General features: G+C 31.0%; 3 protein-coding genes across 3 annotated transcripts; 2 read left to right on the forward strand and 1 right to left on the reverse strand.

Moving 5' to 3' along the window:
• Positions 1 to 751: 751 nt before the first annotated feature.
• LOC107362066 (tachykinin-like peptides receptor 86C) lies at positions 752 to 22,797 on the reverse strand. The gene is made up of 5 exons (XM_015929065.3): positions 22,121 to 22,797; positions 4,512 to 4,727; positions 3,884 to 4,034; positions 3,255 to 3,451; positions 752 to 1,216 (listed from the first exon to the last, which is right to left on the reverse strand). Exons 1-5 carry the CDS (start codon positions 22,756 to 22,758, stop codon positions 961 to 963), a joined length of 1,458 nt encoding a protein of 485 aa, XP_015784551.1. The 5' UTR covers positions 22,759 to 22,797; the 3' UTR covers positions 752 to 960.
• Positions 11,649 to 12,862, forward strand: LOC107362067 (tryptase beta-2-like). Its single transcript, XM_015929066.3, has 2 exons — positions 11,649 to 12,054; positions 12,117 to 12,862. The coding sequence occupies exons 1-2, from the start codon at positions 11,789 to 11,791 to the stop codon at positions 12,760 to 12,762; spliced, it is 912 nt and encodes a 303-aa protein (XP_015784552.2). The 5' UTR covers positions 11,649 to 11,788; the 3' UTR covers positions 12,763 to 12,862.
• Positions 13,823 to 15,051, forward strand: LOC107362068 (kallikrein-6-like). Its single transcript, XM_015929067.3, has 2 exons — positions 13,823 to 14,080; positions 14,299 to 15,051. Exons 1-2 carry the CDS (start codon positions 13,830 to 13,832, stop codon positions 14,888 to 14,890), a joined length of 843 nt encoding a protein of 280 aa, XP_015784553.2. The 5' UTR covers positions 13,823 to 13,829; the 3' UTR covers positions 14,891 to 15,051.
• Positions 22,798 to 23,585: the final 788 nt, after the last annotated feature.

Here is a 23,585-nt window from a genome sequence, read left to right on the forward strand (position 1 = left end):
ACCATGAGTATGATGAAAAAATCTGGTTCCAAAACTGTACAAAAAGCTTTGGGAGTTTCAGATTTGAAGTCAATTTTATCTTAAACTAATGAAAATAAAATTTTTTGATGCCATTAGTGGACTCAGTTTCAAAGGCCTTACAAACCCAAAAAGTCTGAACAACTCACTGACATCAAGGAACATACATTGAGTCATTTTTTCTTTCATCGAAGAAATGGTTTAATTTCATTCTTACCACTTTTAAGCATATTTACACGAGTTTTAGTTGGTATATTTACTTATTGGGGTTACAAAGCGATTATGTGTGATTTACTGATTGTGTATCCATGATTCTGAATGTGTAAATTGATTGTTGAGTACAAACACATTAAAATGATATCAGGGAAGCATTTCACTTTTGCCAATGAAACTGTTATTTTTGGACAAGCAAAAAAATTGTTGCCTTAAAAGTGAATAGTAAATGCTGTATGATTGAAGTTGACCATTAAATCAAATTTATCAACCAATAAATGGGCAAATATGATAGCTGAGTAAATACTAGAGCATTGCTTTTCGTACTTCAATGAGGAAACAATGAAAAGGAGTAAAAATAATTACGTTTACATGATAACATTTAATCTGTACTTTTTTAAACAATATTTACTTTGATCAACCAAAGTAGAGCAAATATTGATTAATATTGAACCCAAACTCATATCAACAGAACATCGCTTTTTGGTTCAATTTTCTGGTTTCAATAAAATAAAGAACATTTTTTCCCATATTTTCGCATCTTTTTAATACTTTACTTGTCATGATGTATACACATTTGTTTATATCAGGCATTAACTTGATTTACAATTACGTAGTGAAAATAAAAACAATTTGTTTCAATAACATATTAAATATTAATAATAATAATTGTACAATTTGTATTTCAATACAAACATTGAGTTGTTCATTTGGAGCAAACTTGTATCTTCATGGATTACAGTTTGAATTGATTTCCGTCATTCGAGCCACATCAACGGACCCATTGGTTAGCGATCTACAAGTGTTGGACCGAGTTGATCGAGTTGAATGGTTGACATTTGCACCTGTATTGTTCATATTGTTGGGATAAAAGCGTTTACCGGCAACTCTTCGATGCATTGAAAGGTTATTCCACTTGGAATCGCCTGGATCCTTTTGGGTTGAACGGCAAAAGCAAAGGATACTTTGAAAGTAACGTCTGAATCTGTACATAAAACATAAAATAAAGCAAAAAGATGAAATGAGTTGAATCTTTAGGCAAAATCTTCGATCATTTACACTAAAAGGGAAACCTCCAAACGATTTAAAGCGACATAAAACAATCTCTCATAAAATGTAACAAATTTGGTGCTATTCAGCTTTACTAGACCAATTTAGTGTTGTATTTTCAGCAGTAAAATGCTTGATTTGTTTAAGTAAAATAAATTGAAGTTTGTTATTAAAAAGACACAATTGTCACATTTATTCACAAATTGACACAAATGGTAAATAAGAGTGAAGATCAATTTCTTTCAAATTTAAACTCTGTTAGTTTGTAGGGACATAAAAACTAAGTTCATTTGTGCGATTTAAAAGTTTCTCTGATCCACAGTTTTCGAGAAAATCCAGTTCAAACTTGTAACTTCGATCGCCTTTTGTTCATTTATGGAAGCAGACTTTTTCATCAAACTCATTCTCCTGATGTGTATTACAATAGCCAATCAGAAAATGCACTTATTTTTAGGAATAAAATTTTCCGTCTTCTGTAAAACAGATTAGTTCGATTTTCAGTTAAACAGATCGCTTTCTGTTACCGTGAGAGCTAGCGAGTTGAAACTTATTACTTGTTCATAGAAATTATTGGCTCACAACATGGATCAAACAATTTTATCGATTCATAAGTAGTTCTCTTGATTTTGGCCATTGACTAGAAAACTTCGAACCTAAATATTTCGAGAATGGCATCACCTACAATCATGATTCTTTCACTAATTTAGCTCTTTACTAACTAATAATTCAATGCGATTCAATTACTTTCCATCAGTTCATTTGGGTTATGAATTTTAAGTTGTAAATGATCGAGAAACAACTTATTTAACAAAGTAAACTCATATCAACACATATCTTGGTAAATAAACCAATTTTCTGGTTTAACTTGCCAATAAAATGCAAAAAGTACTGTCAAAGACGCGAAAAATCGAGTTAAGAGTTGAAAATTGGTGGATTTGTAGGGACATAAAAACTGAGTCTATTGATACCATTCAATAATTCATGTGATGAACAGTTCTCTGGAAAATTGAGGTCAAATTTGAAACTTTGATCGACTTTTCTTCAGCTATGGAAGAATATTTTTTCACAAAACTTATTTCCCTGATGTATCTTTGGATGACCAACCATAAATCGGTCTTATTTAGAGAAATAACATTTTCTGTTACTGTAAAACAGATCAAATACAATTTTCGGTTAAACCGACCTCATTCTATAGCCGTATGAGTTAGAGAGCTCAAACCTATTATGCCTCGATAAAAATTGTTGCTACACATCAATGAACGAACACTTTTTTCAATTCAGCAAAAATTCTCTTAATTTTGGCCTAAAAACCTAAAAACCTTGAGCCTAAATATTTCGGGAACGGTTTCACCTACAATCACCGTTCTTGAGAAATCATTAGATTCCATCATGGATTATGATATCTCGAAATATGAAATCATTAAAGATTCTACGAAAAAAGTTATAGCAATTTATTAATACTCAGGTTTTCAACTTTGAGACTTGATTTTATAAAGCTAAACACAAGTCTTATGCAGTAGAAAGATCTTCATTATTGAATGAATTTTATTCGGTATTCAGTTATATGTTATTTTTATCAATATGTGCATAAATGTGACGATTGTTTTAATTGTGTCTTTATAACAACCCAAATTGAGCAGCAATAACGAAATCTTTCTTTTAATAATTAACTTTGAAACCAAAATAAAAGCAGATTTTGTAGAAAGCTTTTGAAGTTGATCAATTTTGTGATGCATTTTCATCTAATTTTTTAATATTTCCAGAAGATCCTGAAAATGGCTCTTTGAGGTAGACTAGAGTCTGAATAATATAATACTTGAAACGACCTTGTTTGTCAAATGTTTATTAGGAGCAAATCAACCTTGTCTAGTATCGAAACCATTGTCATCGTTTCAATTTAGATGTCATTTTATTGTCAAATGTAAATAATGTTGATGAAATTGGGGTGAAAAGGAGTAAATTTAATTACTAACCTTCCATTCATTTTGTAATATATCACAGGATTGTAAATTGAATTGGACATTGCCAACCAGTAAATAGCTAAATATATATTTTGAATGTTTTTATAATGAGATATTTTGGGAAAATGAAACACAATCAAAAAATATATATGGTAAGGAAGCCAACAGATGACAAATATAAACACAACGGAAATCAGCATTCGGACGATCTGTAAAGAAATTATTAAGAGAAAAATATTTACACATTGTTATATTTAATGATTAGTTGATAGTCAAGTTCACTCCGAGTTATTATAACAATTTGCTTAATGTTTCGACCTTGTCTTGACTAATCTTGATGAGACATACTATGAATGATTGCCTGGAACTATTATCAGCTGTCTGATAGTAATTTTCGTGCTTCAATCTCATGCCAATATTCAAATATTACATTGTAAAATGATATTTGATGAGCTAATAAAAAGTCAAAATTTTGATATGAATAAAGAAAAAAAGAGTTCTGTTGTCAACGAAATTGATGTTTTGAAAATCATTAGCTCGTAATGATGCTGATCCATCATGAAGTATAAAATGAAGAGTAAATTATTATTACTAAATGAGATTCAACTTGGAAACTGTTGGTTAAGAGATGAAAAGATTACCTTTCGCTTGGCTTTTATGGCACTCTTAAGACGCTCAGTTATTTCACCAATGTTTTGACTTCCCCAAAGTACCGAAATCATTTGTGGATATGTTGCTGCCATTGTAATCACAGGCACGAAATAAGTGATGACCAGGAAAAGTATATTATAACTGTAAGCCGAAGTACAAAATTAAAGACATTAGTTAAGTCTCGCAATATTAACGGTGACGGATGAAAATCCAAGAGTTTTTCAACCGAAAATACTAAAGTCTTGAAATTTTAAATTCAAAAGGTTGAAGCATAATTTGAAGATTTCATTTTCTAATAGCAGAAATGAAGCAAAAAGTCAAACATTTGCCTTCTTTTCGAGCATTATTGAAAGCTGAAAAGATTTACAACCGAAAGACTTTGTTTAACAGCAATTACATTCACTACAGTACTTCTGCAGACCTGAAGGATCAGTGTAGGGACAGTTTTGACGTAAGCTTGGAGTAAGGTTAAAGTAAATTGAATCCGATGAAGGAACCAAATTTTTGTGCGGAAAAGTCAATCCCAAGAAGATTGAAATGCGATCTTCGTTTTTGTTTGTTTCAGTTTTCTCTTTCATTGCTGAACATTTTACCAATATTATGAAAAGATGAACTTACATGTAATCAAACGAAGAGTAACCAGCAAAGCCATCAGGCCATTTCAACAAGCAAACCGTCCTTAAAGATCCATCTGGATAGATGTAGGTTACTGTCATTGAGAAGAGCAAATTGGGAAGTGAAATGATTGCTCCAATAATCCAGATTAAATTGAGTGTAATTAAAGTTGTCCGACGAGACATTCGAGAGCTTAATGGCCTGACAATGGCAATGTATCTGTAAAAGAGCATGAAAAACATGGTTAACATTGAAAGCAATTAAATTACAAAATTAGAAACAATACCAAGGTTTAACTGGAATGACAAACAAAAGAAATGAAATTAACCTTTTCTCGCATTCAAATTTAATTTAATTTAGCCTCTAAATTGAGTTGAAATCGTTGACAATTACGCAAACCAATTGACATTTTCATTGGCATTTGTGCAACTTTTGTTCACTGAAATAGTTTAATTTACAATAAAAACGATTAACAAAAGGCAACAGAAAACATTTCATGTTAACCTCCCAGTTATCAGGATAAACAATTAATGACTGTCATTTGAAATTAATTAATCATTGATATTAAACTGGAACAAGTGAAAACAAACAAAAGTGTATTTTGATAAATGATGTGAACTAATGTTTTCAGGGAAGGAAAGGAAAAAAAGATGTGCTAAAAAAAGGGTTAAAAAGTTGATGAAAATTCTTTACATTAACAACTCATCAATTCAAGACTTAATGTTGGCAATAATGAAAATGATGAATGAAACAGAAAAAAATTCAGGGTAAACATTGCATAATAATAGTGATAAATTAATTGAGACTGAAACGTTGAAGAAAAGAAAATGAAAAAATTCTGAAACATCCAGAGATTATGAGTGCTAAGAGATACTCTGAAGGTTTCAATATTGTTTGACTACTTGTTTTGCTCAGAATTTACTTTCAATTTGAAACTTGAGCTGTTTTCAGTTGATTCAGTGGGAGTTAATGTGATCAGTATTGTTTACTGTGAAGTTATTTCATTTCCTGAAGTTCAATGTTTGCAATGAAAAAATGATCAACTTTCGATTTCGGTCAATCTGTTTATTTGCATTCTATCAGAAAATTCGTTTAATAGTCTTGATTAGCATATCCTGTTGACCTGAATCTGATCATGAGGAAGGGCGAATAGAAGTTAGGTTTGAGGTTGATTTGATTGAACAGAAAATTCTTATTGAATGCATTCGATGACAGTTTTGCATTGCAAGTTGAATATCATTTGGTTTTGATTTAAAAGTTAATTTGGTTCGGACTTTGTTGGTTTCAGCTTTTAATTCAACTATTCATCTAATTTGACACATTTGATGTCCATTAGACAATGAATTGTTTAAAAGCTGAGAAAATAGATTTCCATAGAAATTGTTTCACCAGAATTGAATAACAAGCTTATTCGCTCAATTCTGTAAATAATCGCTCAGTTATTTGCTTTTATTGTTCACAAAGTGAATTAGCATTTGAATGTTTTATAAGCTTTTAAATCTATCCATTTGATTCTGTAATTGGCATGATTGTTGATCAACTGTTGCAATATTTGGCTAACAAATTTATTGCTAGAAATGATTTAAATAATCATTTGCATCCACGAATAATTAGTGAATATTGGATATTGAAATAGCAATATGTATTTCTGGTTGATATTATTATACACTTTCTGAGTGTAATATTGGTTTATTAAGTTAACTCCAGTTCAGTTATTTGAGCAAATTAAATGAATAAAGAAACAGTTTCGTTCTTATTTAGTTAATTTGAGTATCTTGATTTAATGCGAATAGAGTCATAATTATAATTTCATTAAATGTACTTCACTTGAAGGCGAAATTTGCTTATTTTCAGATGCTCGATATTTTGATGAGCATTGAACAAATAGCGACATCCACTTTACATGTTCATCTTAGATTGACTAACTTGATTACATTGTATTGTCAGGTAAATTATTAAATGATTATGTTTACTCAATTCTAATCAACTCTCGAGTGTCTAGAAACAACTGCTGGTTTAAGTTATTAATAACGTTATTGTTATTTAAGATGACAATGGAATCACAAATGATTCTTTGATCATCTTCGTTGTTTCAATGTTTCGTTCAACAGTTTCGAGATTTATTGTTCACTTGTTCAATGTTTATTAAACTTCTAAATATTGATTAACCAATTGATTTTAACTTCACTTTCACTGAGAAATGCTCAAAACTCAGACTATTGTTCCTTCAGACAGGCTTAGTTGAATCGAATGGCTTTAAAACCAAATAAAAAATGACAGAACCTATTGATGCTCATAAATCTTGGATAAAAGTTCAAGTTTAAATCAAATAGAGTAAAATTAAAGGTCAACAAAAGTATCAAATGAAAGCTACAGAACCTGAGACTAAAAATCATGTTTCCAGCAAGTTTCATATTCAAGAGCAGAAAATGTGTTCAGCATGAAAAATCATTTTCGACTTTCTTCTTTCTCTACTCGAAACTCTCATTCCAACATTTATAGTCTTTCCTACTTAAGACGTAGTCCAACATGAACATTGCTTCAAACATTTCGTTACATTTTCAACCATTTTATTCATCATTTATTGAAATGAACAGCTCTAAAAGCCAACATCTTTTACAAATTGTTTGTTCAAAATCGCATTCTATTCGCTTAATTTACACACTTCTCTCCAATCTAGAATTGAATTAACAAAATGAAAGCCCTTTTCGTTGAAAACTTACATTATTTAAGCACTTGATAGCATCCTAAACGTGCAAAAATGCCATAAATTGAAACTTGATGCTGATTCAAATCGCTTTTAATCATTTTTCAATTTAGCTTTTTCGTCTAAATATTGAACATTTACTTCAACTCTGAAGAAACCTAAAGATGAATAAAACTGAAAAGGTTACAAAATTCATTATAAGACGATTGTGACGGAATTAAATTACGGAATTACATTATTTGTCTCAAATTACTTGTTACAATTTAGTGTTGAAACTTCACAGATTTAAAAGCACAATTTAGTCTAATTGTGAGTAAGGTTAGCTAGTCAATAACAAAAAGGTAACAACTGGAAATGCAATACAACAATATTCACTTGGAAAGGTTTGAACAATAACATTGTTCACTTATTCATTGTACAATGTTTTTTGGTGTAAAATGAATACAGTAATGATGTTTTTGGAGGCAAAATATGGTTCAATGTATTAAAATGGACTAAAATGTTTTTCCTCTTCTTTACCCAAATTAATAATAGGTTATGAATGCAATACAATTAAAATGAGTTGACAATGGATCAAATTATTTCAACTTCACATTTCCATTTTAAACCATCATTACATTGAAATGATATTTTCATCTGAAAATGTTTTCAATTTTCTCATTCACTCAGAATTACAATGAGAAATGTTGACATTTATCTCGAACCTTTCCAATGAAATGTTTTGATTATTTGTAAATGTTGATCATTTTGTACCTTTCATCGATATTGATCTGGGACAAACAGCTTTTCCGATCTTCTCAAGTGATTCAAGTCATTAAACCGATTTAAATTTTATATTATTCATAGAAACACTTTTCTTGCCTTTTCTAAGTAAATGTTTTTACCATTTTGAATATAAACATTTATAAATTATATTCAAATTGCAAGTGTTTTATGAATTTTTAATATCCATTGCTATTTAAATCTTGTTCAATGAATTGTTTCAAATGGCAACAAGAAATTAAACTTGCAGAAACGTTAGTTTAATATTAAAATTTAACCATTTATCGATTCTCTAACAGTTTCTAATTAAAGGTTAACCTTGATGAACCAGAATCTTAATGGTGATTAAACCTAATTGCGTTGATTGAAGAGTGTTTCATTTCAACCTTTCATTTCATTTCACTTGTTATTTTGACAAATTTTGTTGACTTTAAGTGTTTCCATTAAACGATCAACTGCATAATTTACTAATTGAGATTCGTATTTGCACAATTTAACCATTTCTTCAAAGAAACATCTTAAATCACATCAACTTACATTTAATAAGCACCATTCATCTAATATTGATATGAATTCTGATTGAAATTTTCAAGGAAACTTTCAAGAAACACTTAACTCATAAGAAGCATCTTGCTCTTAATTGACATTCAATGGTTTTCCTGGTTTGGGTTCCTTTATTATTTAATATCATTTATTGATACAAACATCCAAATACAGAAACAAAATTAGTAAATGTTTTAAACCTGAAACTGAACCCAAATAATTGCTAATATTAAATCAATATCCAAAGTTGATTTATCAAGTTTATCAAGAAAACAGTTTAATAATTCATATGAAGTTATGAAATATTACAATAGATTTAAATGTTTCTATTTTTAACCAGAAAAATTTGGGTTTGGGTTTAAAGATGAATTGATCATTAGCTGTGCTTCTTGGTGAATCTTTGCATTAATGGATTACATGGAAATCCTGTGACATTTGATTTGTTCATTTATGGCATCCAATCAGGATAATAATGTAACAAATATGTTTGGTAATGAAAGGTGAAAAGAGAGCGATCATTAAATGCATTTTCACATTGGGTTTCCTTATGAAAATATTAGAAGCTAATCTTTGTTTTCCTTTGGATGAACAGATTGACAATTATTATTCCCATTTCCAAAGGCTAATCATGATACAAATATTGAATTTCAATTATTCTTAACCTGGAAACAAAAAAAAGCAAAACAAGGATAAAAGAAGGATCAAAGTGAAGTGAAAAAAACGGCAAAAGATTTTATCATAATCTTCATTGGAATAAGCTAAATGACCATTTTGTGTATCACCATGTTATCCTTATATCCTCACTGTATTTATACCATGAATGTATGAATAGTGAAGAGAGAAAAAAGGTAAACTTGGAAACTCATTTATTCACAGAATATCAGTTGAACTGTTCTATACGATTATGATGATGATCACCATGATGAACATGATCAAAATTGGTTTACTTGAGACGATCAATTGAACCAAAAACTCATTCATTTTCCAGGTTCACTCAATTTTCTCGAAATTATATTATTCTAGTCAAATTCCTGTTCCATTCATACCAATCATGATCGACAAATTTCGTCTTCAAGCTTCAAACTGATCACAATATTTCTCTTCTTTGGACTTGCCATTTGGAACCTTTTCACTCCCAGTTTCCATCAATTGAATTTCTGTTTCTGATGTTCAATAGTTGATCATGAAATGCTATCTGTTAAACTTGATTAGATTGAAGATGAAAAAATGAAACAAAAAAGTTTACTCTGAGTAGGTGAAGAATTGGGAGTTTTGAAATGAAGAGTTGACTCGATTAACTTTGTAACATTTGGAATAACAATTTATCTAAAAAATAAAATTCTTTTGTTGAAATATTGAATTATCAAAGATAATCTGGTCAGATAAGAGTGAAATTGCTCAACCAATGAAACCTTTGCAATTGACAGCGAACCTGAATGTATCATTTTTCAAACTAAATGTTAACATGAAAAGGAAAAGTTGAAGTCTTCCAAGAATCTTTTCAGTCACTTTTAATTTTATAAATATTCTGATGAGTTATCAGGTCAATGTCAAGATTGCCTTGAATATAAATGATTGTGAAATATTGATATAATTAATGTTAATAAGAATTGGTCAACCTCTTGAATGATTAACTTGACCCTGCAAGTTATCCAATTGAGCAAAAAGAGTTCTACCAACAAACCAAAGCACTTGTAACAAATAACTTGCAACTTGACTGGAATCGCCATAAGAATATGATTGGAAATAGAATCACTCCAAGGAGAAATGACTCCCAGTGGAATCACTCCCAGCATTGGTCAACTTGAGAATCAGCCAAGCCTTACAAGATTATCCTTTCTATTTACCATGAAATGTTCAATTGCAACCATTCAACCTTTTCTTTCAACTTTCAATCTGTTGAACATACTTCACTCGACTGGTTCCAAGTTTTCGAAAAAAAGGAAAATTTCGAATTCGCATTCTCATGTTGACAAGATATTCAACCAAGTTGAATCAATTAAACTCACTCCCAGAAACTCAATAACAGTTGATTCCATTAAACATAAAGATACTTTTTTTAGCCATTACCTTAACTTTGACATTTGACCAGTTTCTTAATGGAATCTTTCTCAAATGAAATTACAATTAAATGCAGTTGATTAACTGCTTTACAATTATTTTCAATAACAAGCCAATTGAAATGGCAATAAACTGTCCCTTCAAAGGAAATGAGAAAAGATGAGAATCAAAATTTCTGGTTCATTGCTGGAAACTGTTATCTTTCACAGTTGATGATTGCTGATGATCAGCCATTTTTCAGGTCCATCAGCTTGAGTAAACAAGACCATTAGATTCACTGGTCATCATTTTTTATGTGAGTTGTGTTTTTAAAAGACTTTTGTACATTTTTTCTTCTTCTTCTTCACTCCCATAATTAATGTATTTTTTTCCTGATAAACTCAGTTCAATCATGGTAATGATCATTTGAGAGACTGTTGAACGTGAAAACTTAAAGTAATGGGGAAACATTTCTAACCAGTTTCTTCAATTGATCATTAAACAATTACTTTACCGTTTAACCCAATAATTATTATGATTAATGTAAGGTTAAAAAATGGTCAATCTTGACTGTTTGACAGTTAGTTTAATGGTTAACCAGAATCAAAGCGATAAATTAACAATAGCAAAGCCAATGTTCGGTCAATCTTCTAATTAAACTCGAAATTTATTTCGATTGCGCCTTTTCCCATTCATTTTCTCGTCTTTACTATTGATACAATTTATTGGCAATAATAATCAGATTACAATTTTTCCTTGTAACGTGAATTTTGTTGAAAAGTCTGAAGCCATTGTTGAATATGTCCAGAAACAGTTTATAACGCTACAACGTCAAGTTGACTGGCTTTTGATAAACAAGTGCTGGCCGAGTGGTTAAGGCAATGGATGAGAAATGCAATTAGTCCATATAGGTGGACAGATTGATTTTTAGTCACAAACTTTTTTACTATTAAATTGATGAAACATGAAACCAACCGCTAACAGTAAATTGGATTTTACAAGGTGAATAAATTTTCTTGATGAAACTATGCAACATCTTGGAAATAATATAATGAGACTTTTAAGTCAACTTTTCAACATTAATGAACCAATCTGTTTTCCTGAGTTTTATGTTGGTTTAATTTTAGTTTTAACTTCGATTAAGACTCAGATCATTTACAGCTTGTATTTTTGGCTTTTGAAAGTATTTCAATCTTAAGAGTCGAATGTTTTTTACTTTAACAAAATCATGATGATTTTCTGTACAGTTTTAGTGATGATTTTAAGTGCAAATCTTGTATCAACAGATATCGATGATACAACAGACGTCGAGGATTCAACAGAACAAATCGAAAAAATTTCTCATGGCCTTCCGGTGTTCGACCGATTCAAATATCCTTATTTTGTTTCTCTTCAATACCCAGATCGCACTAACCCAGGTGGATACCGTCACTTTTGTGGTGGATCATTAATAACAAGGCAAATCGTGATAACAGCAGCTCATTGCCTTTTTAAGTAAGTTTCAAATGATTACCAAAATGCATCTTAAAATATCCTATCTTAATGTATCCCTTTAGTCTTCAACAGATTCCTGGATTTCGCATTTTACCAAACTATCGAAATACACCGTACATTGGTCCAAGCGATCGGACCTTCAAAATTGCACGCTATGTAATATATCCAGGTTTCGATCGCAGAATCTTTCAACATGACATCGCTGTTTTACTATTGGACCAACCTGATGCTCGGAATGGGGCAACTATTAGACTACCCATCGCTGACGTGCCTCTTCAAGCACCACTTACAATAATAGGCTTTGGTAAAATTGAAAACGAAATTGTTCCAAATGAATTGCTATCAGCGGTTGTATACAAACTTGCTGATCAAATTTGCCGTTATTACATCGACCCTGCATTGTACATTAGAGGTACCATTTGTGCTGGTAATGCCATTAAATCAGGTATATGTACTGGTGACTCGGGTGGACCTTTGATTCGGGAAGTAAATGGTATCAGTTATCTGCAGGGTATATCATCTACCTATTTTCCACCCTGTGGCTCGAACCGCGTTTCTAGTTATGTTAATGTTCTTCCGTATTTGGATTTCATTAATCGGGCTGTTTCATCATTAACTGGTGGTGGACCGAGATCTGATGAGTTCAACATTCAATGGACTCAAAATGATTCTTACACTACAGATGGCTCAACTGTTGATTATGCTTGACTGATTTATTTAATTTTGTTTTTCAAACTTTCTCGTTTATGTTTACTCGTTTTTTGCATTTGTAAACTTTAATGTTAAAGATTGAAATAAATCAAATTAGGTTACGAGTTGAAATGTTATGATTCAATTGTTTAAATTTTGTCACTTTTTGTTTGTTAATCAGTTGAAGTATTGTAGCAATTTGATTTCATTGTATATTAGCTGAAATGGTGAAATGTTGTTAGCATCCAATTAGCTTCTGTAACTTTACTTTCGACATTCTGTTAACTGAATGGTAATGCAATTTAAATAAATTGGGTTGACTGGATCAGGTTAAAGCTGTAAAAGGTTAAGGTTGCTTTATAATGTTACACAAATTGTAGCAACTTTGGTAATCAATTTATATTTTCAGTGTTGATATGTTGTCACAATTATAATGCAAAATAATCCAATGTTTATTAGACATCGAGTTAGTTAGTTCAACTCTCAGACCTTTCAACCTGTGAAAACTGAGAACCAATTTTCAGCAGCTTCAATAATTGAGTGAGACATTTGGTTAGATTCATATCAACTCTAGTCAACAAATTTATGGCCCTTGTGAGTCAAAACAAGTTGTTTCAGGTTATATCATCTTGTAAGGATAATAATGCAAAATAATTGTACGATGTTTCAATATTAAAGGTTTACAAGAGTTTGGTTTACAATTTACATTTATAATGGTACAAAGTTCATTTCGCTCATCGTTTGAGGCACTTTCACTTTCCTCTGAAACATTATACGAATAAGTACAAGGCGGATCAATTTCATTTTACCCAAAGTACTTAAGAAAATATTATTTAAAAAATAAGATTCAATGCGATTTTCCTTATTCTTTTGATCTTCATCATTATGTTACCAACTTCATTCAACCTGGGTAGAAGTTTCAGACTTTTCAATCATTTATAAATCAAGCAATCTGTTTACATTTCAATTAGATTCGTTCAATTTCGTTTTTACTTCCATCAAGACTCAGATCATTCACGGCTTATATTTTTGACCCCTGAAAGTATTTCAATTTTAAAACTCGAATGTTTATTAATCAAACCATCATGATGATTTGCTATACAGTTTTAGTGATGATTTTATATTCAAATCTTGTATCATCAACAGACATCGAGGATTCAACAGAACAACAAGAAAGAGTTGCTTTTGGCAAGCCGGTTACCGAATCAGGAAAATATCCTTATTTTGTCTCTATCCAAAGTGAAGATCCGAATAGCACGACGGGATACAAGCACAGATGTGGTGGAGCATTAATAGAAAGGCAAATCATGGTAACAGCAGCTCATTGTTTAAGTAGGTAAGTTTCAAATGATTACTCGAGATACGTTCTTGTAGCCAAGATGTCTGGTTCTGTACCCAGAGGTCACAGATACTCTCAACTAAATACGGTTGTCTTTTGCGTCAAACACCGAATGGAATTGTGCTATGATCGAGCATTCCGACTTGGCTATACGCGTATACGTACAAGTATACGCGCTTCCTTTACTAGCTTGCTAACTCTCTTTATTTTTTTAGAACCCAGCTTATTCCCAAAATGCGAATTTTACCCAACTATCGTAATACACCGTTTATTCATCCAAACGATCTAACCTTCAAAATTAAGTATCGTACGATCCATCCAGGTCACAATTTTACAGCTCCAGTACATATCAAACATGACATCGCTGTTGTATTATTGGACAAACCTGATCCTCGACCTAATGCAACTATTAGACTCCCCATCACTAGAAGCCCCATTGCGCAACGGCTTACAATGATCGGCTTTGGTATAACGGAATCCGGAGATGGTCCAGATGTATTGCAATCAGCAACTGTATACTACCGTACTGATCAAGAGTGTCAGGCTGACGACAAAACTGGCCATTACAATCCAGGTTTCAATTTTTGTACTGCTAATCCTGATGGATCCGTTGGATGTACTGGTGACTCAGGTGGACCTTTAATTCTGACCATAAATAATACAGATTATATCCAAGGTGTATTATCTAGTTCATATCGGCCATGTGGATCAAATGATAAAACTAATTTTGTTAATGTTTTCACACATTTGGATTTCATTCATCAGGCTATTTCATATTCAACTTTTATGAATCAAATTTCAAATTAACATCCAAAAAATCAATTCCAGTTGAATTACAAGTGAAAGAAATGCCGTAAAATGATTAAAATATGGTCGAACGTGATTCCGTCCATTTTTTAGTAACGACAACACGCTGTAAACTGTTAAGTAAGCGCTAAAGAATAAACTGAGGAACCTTAAAAACTTAATATGTCGATTCAATCATGTAATAATCAAGTCTAGATGCTAGGTATCGATATAGTCTTCAAGGCAATTTGATCTCAATCAAATCATAAACATCTTTTGGCTCTATCAACATTTGTTCAACATCTCAAGTGTTGCATCTCAATCTAACACTTTTTTAATTTCTGATTAGTATTAGCTAACTGACCATCATTAAAAATTCTGAAACTAATTTCCATTTTTCGTATTCCCTTAATGAGAAAAGATTGAAAATTGAATTCGCACAAGATTTTGAATTTATAATAAGCTAAGGGTTTGATATCAGTGACGCCTTTAGATATACTTAAGTCTGATATTCAATTGAAATGTTCAATATTTTTGGTTCAATTTAATAACCAAATCTCTTCTTGGTTTGAACAATATTGATACATAATAATAACTCGATGACTGGAATCTTAAGAGCGCTAAACTTTACAGTTTTGTGGATAAACTGATCTTTGTGACAATTTGTTTAATAAAACTCGCAGACTAAATAATGTTTTGTGAATCTTATTAATTTTAATAAAATTGGGTTCAGTCAACGATACAAAGTGTTAATATAGCCATAGAATAATTTTGACGAAGAATTATTTTGAATAGAAAAACATTGAATTTTATTTTGAATATTATTTCACAAAATGACGTCAAAAATGGCATTGAAGGACTGAGTTTTTACATGATTCATGAAGTTTAAAGAAATGATTTTTTAATTTCAAGAGAAGAGCAAAATTTAGCTTTTGCTCGAAAGCTTAACAATGAATTCTCAAGATGATCCAGGAGTAAACTAATTCACAGTGACGAAACTTCATCAGCATGAGAACATCCAATTATCAAACAGATTTGAATGAATATCATTACAATTAGAACATAATTTACGAATAATTTGCCTTAACTCAAAATTTTGCAATATCTTGACTTTTACTGATTCAGTTTCACCTTAATGCTTTAAACTGAATGAAAGGCGAGAAAAGCCTTTATCAAATCCTCTTGATAATAAGATTGAAAGGGTTGATGAATATGTTATCAAATGTTGCTTCATGATGACAAAATAGAGTTGATGATTCTGAATGTAAGATATTTTAATAGATAGTTGATTAAAACATTTTGAACTGAATGACAGGTGAAACCCAAAAATGAAAGCAAAGTCAACAGTGAAATGTTAATAAGCAATATAATGATAATATCGAGATAACACAAGACATGATTATGTTATTGCAATATCATATTATTTTTGGATGAACTAACAATTAAAATGTTCAATATTAAATGACAAGAAAATGCAATGGAACACAAAAGATTGATTGGAAAGTCAATTCTAAACTCGGCTTGTTATCTGAATCTTGGGTAATCATTAATGATGAGACCTGGTGATTTCATTTTGAAATTCAATTCTTTCATGGTGAGATTGTTTCAACATCAGGCTAATGAAACATGAAAACAGCCACTTTTCCTTTGCTTTCTCAAGCCAATCCATCATTACTACAATGTTACATGAGATATTTAAATTTTTCCGATAAGTTTAGGATTAGATAATTATTGGCCCACTTGAGTCAGTTGTTGAATGTTTTCAGAAATTTCTGGTCTTAATGATAATGATACTGAATAATGATCCATTAATGGTTATTGGCAAGTATCGAATTGTTGTCGTGCATTATTACTGTCGTGAGTTTTGTTGTTTGAACAAGTCCATGGGAATTCAATTTGTCATCATGTTCATCATTTATCAGGTTTCTGATCATAATTTTTCAATTTCCTTCTTTTGATACCATTAGCATTGTGTTTACACAATTCTTTCGGTTAACAATGATTATTGTTGCTATTCTTTGTTGTTCATTTCACCATTGAGATTGTTTTGTAGGTGAAACATTTCAACAACAATTACTCCATTCAATGAGTCTTGCATATTTAAGCATTTACGTTCCATCTCATGTATGTCGTAGTAAATGTTAATTGAATACGGAAGGTAGTGAATTGTCAGCATTTCCATCTCCACTTACATCTAATTTATGACTTTAACAAGTGTTAATCTGGTTAATTGTTTCATCTTTGTTTCATCTGTGCAGCAAATCATTAGTGATCAACACCTAGGTTTTAGTGATTGTTATCCAAGCATTAACTGGATGCTTTACTTTTTCTGGTTCAATTCGTTTAAAGGTTTAGATATTCAGTATTTCTTGGTTCTCTTGTACTCTGTTTCTTCATTTGATATGACCAATTTATAGAGAGTTATTTGATGAGGAGGATTCCGAAAATAGTTTCAGTGTAAATATTTGATAACCCACGCGGTTATTGAGGCCAAATGTGATAACACTAGCCAAAGGAGACTTCATTGAGCCAGAAGTGTCTGTAGTCCAGTAGCAACAAAGATTGACCTTTAACACCTCGTTAATTCTTCATCAAACTCGTTCAACAGTAAATCCAGTTCCTTTCTCGAGTTAATGGATAGAATTGAAGTATAAAATCCCAAAAGTCCATCTAATTAATCATTGAAATACTTTAAAATCAACAAGATTGGCCAAATTTGACATCAGCTTTGAACTTGGAGTTTCACTAACAGAGTTCATACTCTGACTGAAGGACAAATTAAAACGTCAGCTTCTCAGAACTGTTAAACTTGAAAACACAAGACTGTATAATGAAATTTTCATTAAAATAACCGAATAAATCTTCAATTATATCACTATTAATATTTAAAATATCAAATTAACAAACACTGAGAAAAATATTTACAGTTAAGTGTTAAAACCATTGAAAAAATGCGAGGCAAAAGATGAGTCAAAGTTGAGGGATAATCTGTTAATTAAGATCTTGTTATGCTTTTTATGCTCTTCACACCAGAAAAAAAATCATAAAAAGCATTGCCAGTCTCTTTAAATGTCAACCCAATTTATCATAATTTAATATGACTTGAGACATTTTAAAGTGATTTATTCAAGCTTAAGTTGATAAATAAAATGAAAACAATTCAATATTGCGGACAATAAAATGAACAATTCACAAATATAACATTGCTATCTAAGAAATCAAATTACTATTAGAAAATGAGATTCTCTTAAATTAAAATCAATTCCCTGTATTCAAGAAACAGCCATTGAATTTTCATCTCATTCCAACAATTGAATATAAATGAATGAACAATATGAGTTAAATATAGAAAATTAACATTAAAAAATGACGAAACGTTGAGTAAAAAAGAGTTAATAATTTTCTTCCGCTGAATTTTCAGTCAACTTTCATTGCAAGTTAAAGATTTCAAGTTAATTCACCTGAGAGGATTTCATTAAAAGTTGAAGATATCAATTGATCAAGGGCTGTTCAAGCTGATAATCCCATTGTCAGTGTATTATATAAAAATAATAGCTTAAAATAAGCATTATAAAGTTAACAAGCTTTTTAACCCTTTTTGATGGCAGATTAAAAATTTTTGATTAAAGTTGGTTCAAGGTTTGAATTTTTGAGGCCAAAAGTGTAAAGGGAAAGATTAAAAGATGAAAAGAGCTGAAATTGAAGGAGTGAAGAAAAAATGGAAATAATATTTCATGGATTCCATTAAGAATTTTGTATTTGAATGAAGAGTTGAACAGAAAAATGGAAACATAATGATAACTTGTTCCATGACAATGGCTTAGACTTGGCCCATGAAAAGGGTTTCTTCTTGAAGAAAGATGATGAAGTTTGATGTTGATAATGATTATGATGTGAACAATTGTAAGGTTGTAACAATGAAAAGCACAAAACTGTATGCAAATCAATAGGTTCAATGTTTATCATTACAACAGGCACGATATCAATAGGAATGAAAATTGGTTTGCTCAGACGATCATGAAAATGATGATACAATGGATTATGAAAATGACGGTTTTCATGAAAATCAAGATGAAAGGCAAAGAAAAGGGAAAACTGTTATTATTTTCATTGAGTAAATGATAGGCCTGAAGTAGAGTTACTTTGTTACTATTGACAAGGTAAACTTGGTTAATTGATGATATGGTAATGTGAATCATGTTAACATCAAATTAATAATAAAATGTCCTTAATAGTCCAATCAATTATTGATTAAACTCTTCAACTAATTAAATAGCCAACACTTGGCTGGGAATGATTGATTAACTTGTAAGTGTCCATCAAAGGCCTTTTACAACCAATAATCAAATGCAAAGAATTGATTGAAAGGAAAAAGGCTGACAATGACAATTAGATTGTTGGAATTGATTGTTATTGTTGTATTTAGATTTAAATATAAATCATTTTTTGGTCAACATTTTACACTGATTTTGATCCAAACAGATGTTGGTTTGAAAGCTAAGAAATGAATGTTTCAAATGTTGATGTTGATTTACTGGAAATTGTTTCAATTGAATGTCATTCTTTGGATTTCAATTTACTGATTAAAATGGTTTATTTTGTTTGCTTTTTTTGTCTTCTTCTTTCAATTTCTTCTGTTAATGATGATTAGATGTGTTAATGAAGAAACTCAATTTTACTGTGGACCTTCAATCAAGCTGTTACATGGTTCATTGTATTGTCCGCTTATTACAAGGGTTGACACTCATCTGATTAACTATTGTTGATCAATAAGTGTCACAGTGTTCATTGTTTAACAGCAAACTTCAATCTAGTAAATTGTAAACATGTAATTCAATGGACAAAGTAAATTGATAGCAAACAACAGTAAAGATGAAAGAGAAGGCAAGAAAAAACAAAGAATAAGGTTTTACAAAAGAATTGAGCAAATAACCAGATTTCCATGGAATAATCTCTCATGTACTCAGCAATCTTCTAAACTGAGAAGCTGAAATGTTGACCAATTTACGAGAACTGAATATTGAAGAAAAAGTTTAGGATTCGAAATGATTTGACTGTAATATTTAGATTTATCATGTAGAAGTGTTTTGTCCAGAAATGAACTTGAAACAAAATCTTAATATCCATTTTCTGTCTCAATTCAATTTCGTTTAATCCAATTGAAGGATTGTGTTATTGATAGCGGTCAGTTCAATGATTGGAAACATTTCGCACGATTTTGAACAGTTTTATGCTTCAAAATTGAATCCTTTGAGGTTTAATTTCAGTTCATTTCAAACATTTCATTTCAAGTTATTCGATGAAAAATAATCTTTAAACTTTTACACTGAATAAGTTCAACTTTTCAAACTTACAGATTAATCAGTCAATTTACTCTCTTGATAATCACTTGTTGGATATAAATAAAAATATCAAAATAAACCATTCAACTTGCGAAGTGAATTGAAACTTGATATTCTGGCTGAAGCATCTTGAAGTAACATGGTATTTCATTAACAGATTTTACAGAAGATATGAGAATGGAAGAATAGAAAACGAAGAGTTTTGTAAACAGATTCAAGGCATCAGATAATGAATAAGATGGCGAAGATAATGAAACACAATAATAGCAAACGAAAATTGAAAAAAACACTTTTTCGACTTCACCATCACTGATTAACGTCGACACAATTCAGATACACTTCATCCAAAATTATTAGGATTAACCTTCAATTGAAAGCAAAACATCAATCGAAAACTCGAGGCCCATTGAACTATTCTGGTCTCACTAACCGTTGCCATTATTTTATAATTTGAAGAAAGAAACATAAAATTTTGCTGAAATTTTGCAAATTTGTTTATCATTACATGGTTTGAATTTCAAATTTTGCACAAAATCCTTGTTTTGAGATTCAGTGTAAAATTGAATTTTTATTTTCTTAAATATTCATGTAAACATCTCATGAACAGTAATCAAGGAGGACCTGCAAAATCGCCTGTTTTCGATTTTTTTTAAATGTTACTTTTCTGACACAAAATTTAATGTTGATTTCATAAATCAAATCTATTTTTTTATAGCAAGCATAGTTTTTGAGATATTGGCTAAAATATTTAAATATCACATAATATTAGTGACCTTTTAAACATAATTAAGATGGCGTCTAAACCAGCTAAATGTTGACATAATCAATGTAATCAAGTATGCTGAATAATATAGTGAAGGTTTGGTTCCTGAAAAAATAGCCAAACAGGGTTAAAATTGTAAAATCTGAATTTGAACAGGGATTAATGAGCGTCTTTTGAAAATAATGAAGATGCCGTCTAAACCAGCTAAGTCTTGGTATAATCAATGTAATCGAGCATAGCAAATAATATGGCGATGGTTTGGGACCTGAAAAAATAGCCAAACAGGGTGTTGCATTGACATTTAGCAGAATTTACCGAAATCCAGTTTTCTGAAATTTTCAATGTGTTTGGCTATTTTTTCAAAGCTTCAATCACCACTAGATTATTAAGAATACTCTGTTACATTGATTATGCCAAGACTTAGCTGGTTTAGACGGCTTCACCATTGTTTTCAAAAAGACGCTTATAAATCCATGTTCAAATTCAGTTTTTTACAATTTTAACCCTGTTTGGCTATTTTTTCAGGAATTAAAACTTCACTATATTATTCAGCATACTTGATTACATTGATTATGTCAACATTTAGCTGGTTTAGACGCCATCTTCATCATGCTTAAAAGGTTACTAATAAATCGATATTTTAATCTGTTTTTTGCAATTTTGACCCTGTTTGGCGATTTTCTCAGTGATCAAACCTTCACTATATTATTCAGTACCCTTGATAACATAGATCACGAATAGAATCGACTGGCTTAGCGTCCTGTTTTAACGTGCTAAAAAATGCAACTCTCGAATCATAATATGAACTTTTCTTCCGAATGCGTTGTTTTTTCAAAAAACGAAACAAATATTCGGAATCAGCATAAAAAATTACATTTAAAAAAGTTCATTTCTTAAAAATATTCTAAGAGGAGATTTTCCCTATTCATTTGCAGGTCCTCCTTAGAGTATATTATAAAATTGTACCAATTATTTCAATCACTTAACTAGACACATACCAATGAAAATAATTAAATTAATGAGAAATGCTTCAATATTTGTTGGAATCATTTTACCTTTTTTGATTCTTTCAGTCTTTTGACAACCTTCAGTGTTTCTTTGAATTGATGTTTTATCAACATATATTAGAAAAACTTGAAAACTTACCTGTCAATGCTCATAACGGTCAAGATGAAAACAGAAGAGAAGACAGTTAAGTGGGCGATAAAATTGTTGATTGAACAGTAGACACTACCGAAAGGCCAATGGCTATTCAACATCCAAGTAAAGTTGAAGGCTGTATTAAAAAGAGCCATAAGTAGATCGGCCAGAGCCAAATTAAGGAGAAACAGATTGGTAATGGTTCTCATTCGGATATGGGCTAAAATTATCCATATTACTAGAGCATTACCAATAACAGTCACTGTGATGATACCGGTAAACAAGAGGATCCAAATGACTCGAGCCCAAGGAACCAGAATGTACGGTGCTGAGCCAATCCTCAGCTTTAAACACTCAACCAGTAACCGTGAGGTTGACAGGTTAATGGATGAATTGGTGGCTCCTGGTTGAGATTGATTGGGATACAGATAGGAGTCACTGTTGGTCCAACCTGGTCCAAGTGAAGGTACCACTGGTATCCGCGTTGATGTATCACTATAAGATTGGCTATCAATTAAACCATTGGTAAGGTCACTTGCACTTGTAACACATTCTGTAACATTTGACCAGAAAAGAGGATCCGATTGGTTATAAAAGTCAACCAGATTGTAAATTCGTGAACCTGAACTTGATTCCTTCATCATTGGAGTATCTTTTCAACTTTACATTCATACAAGCAAACAAGAAAGCTTTATGATCGACTTACAAATTGTTAATATAAATATAATCAAATCATTGGCAATGATTCTTGATTTACTAATCAAGCTTCAAGATTGAATTTGGTTACTGCATTATTCAACCGTCTTTTGCTATTAAATCATTAACATTAAATCATTGGAGTGATAATTTGGGTCAAATTTTTACACTCAAATACATTGAACTATGTATTAAGAGTTTAACAACTCTTTATGTTTAAGGCCAAAAGTATGATAACAAGTGAGAAACTGTTTTAGTAGTAGGTATGATATACAGGCTGAAAGAGGAGGAGCCTCTTTCAGCCCCGTATATCATACCGCATTTTAGGGAAAGAGAAAGGGGAAAGAAGAGAAAGAAAAAGAAGGAGAGGAGCGAAAGAAGATAAAGAGGGAATGAAGGAAAAGGGTTTATTGCCTTCTAACTAAAAGGTAAAGTTGTAAAACTTTTTGTCAAATGCTTTTTGCGTTTAAAATAAACGTCTTTGACAAAAAGTTTTACAACTTTACCTTTTCGTTAATGATGAAGATGAAGAAGGCAAAGACGAAAAAGGCGAAGATGAAGGAGGTGAAGATGAAAAAGACAAAGGTGAAGAAGATGAAGACGGTAAAGATGAAGAAGGCAAAGATGAAAAAGGTGAAGATGAAAAAGAAGAAGGTAAAGATGAAGAGAGAGAAGGGAAAAGAAAGAAAAGAAAGCAAAGAAAGATGAAGATGAAAATGAAGGCAAAGATGAAGAAGGTGAAAATGAACAAGATGAAGACGAAGGTGAAGATAAA

Source organism: Tetranychus urticae, chromosome 1 (genome assembly GCF_039701765.1).
Source record: "Tetranychus urticae isolate SD_2017Ah chromosome 1, NJAU_TeUrti_SD_1.0, whole genome shotgun sequence".
Lineage (NCBI taxonomy): Eukaryota > Metazoa > Arthropoda > Arachnida > Trombidiformes > Tetranychidae > Tetranychus > Tetranychus urticae.

Coding starts and splice junctions, on each gene's coding strand:
- LOC107362067 (XM_015929066.3), top strand. CDS start 11,789: ATGATGATTTTCTGTACAGTTTTAGTGATGATTTTAAGTGCAAATCTT. Junction 12,055..12,116: donor GCAGCTCATTGCCTTTTTAA/GTAAGTTTCAAA, acceptor GTATCCCTTTAG/TCTTCAACAGATTCCTGGAT.
- LOC107362068 (XM_015929067.3), top strand. CDS start 13,830: ATGATGATTTGCTATACAGTTTTAGTGATGATTTTATATTCAAATCTT. Junction 14,081..14,298: donor GCAGCTCATTGTTTAAGTAG/GTAAGTTTCAAA, acceptor TTATTTTTTTAG/AACCCAGCTTATTCCCAAAA.
- LOC107362066 (XM_015929065.3), bottom strand. CDS start 22,758: ATGATGAAGGAATCAAGTTCAGGTTCACGAATTTACAATCTGGTTGAC. Junction 4,728..22,120: donor ACCGTTATGAGCATTGACAG/GTAAGTTTTCAA, acceptor GCTCTTTTACAG/ATACATTGCCATTGTCAGGC. Junction 3,452..3,883: donor CCATAAAAGCCAAGCGAAAG/GTAATCTTTTCA, acceptor ATTTCTTTACAG/ATCGTCCGAATGCTGATTTC.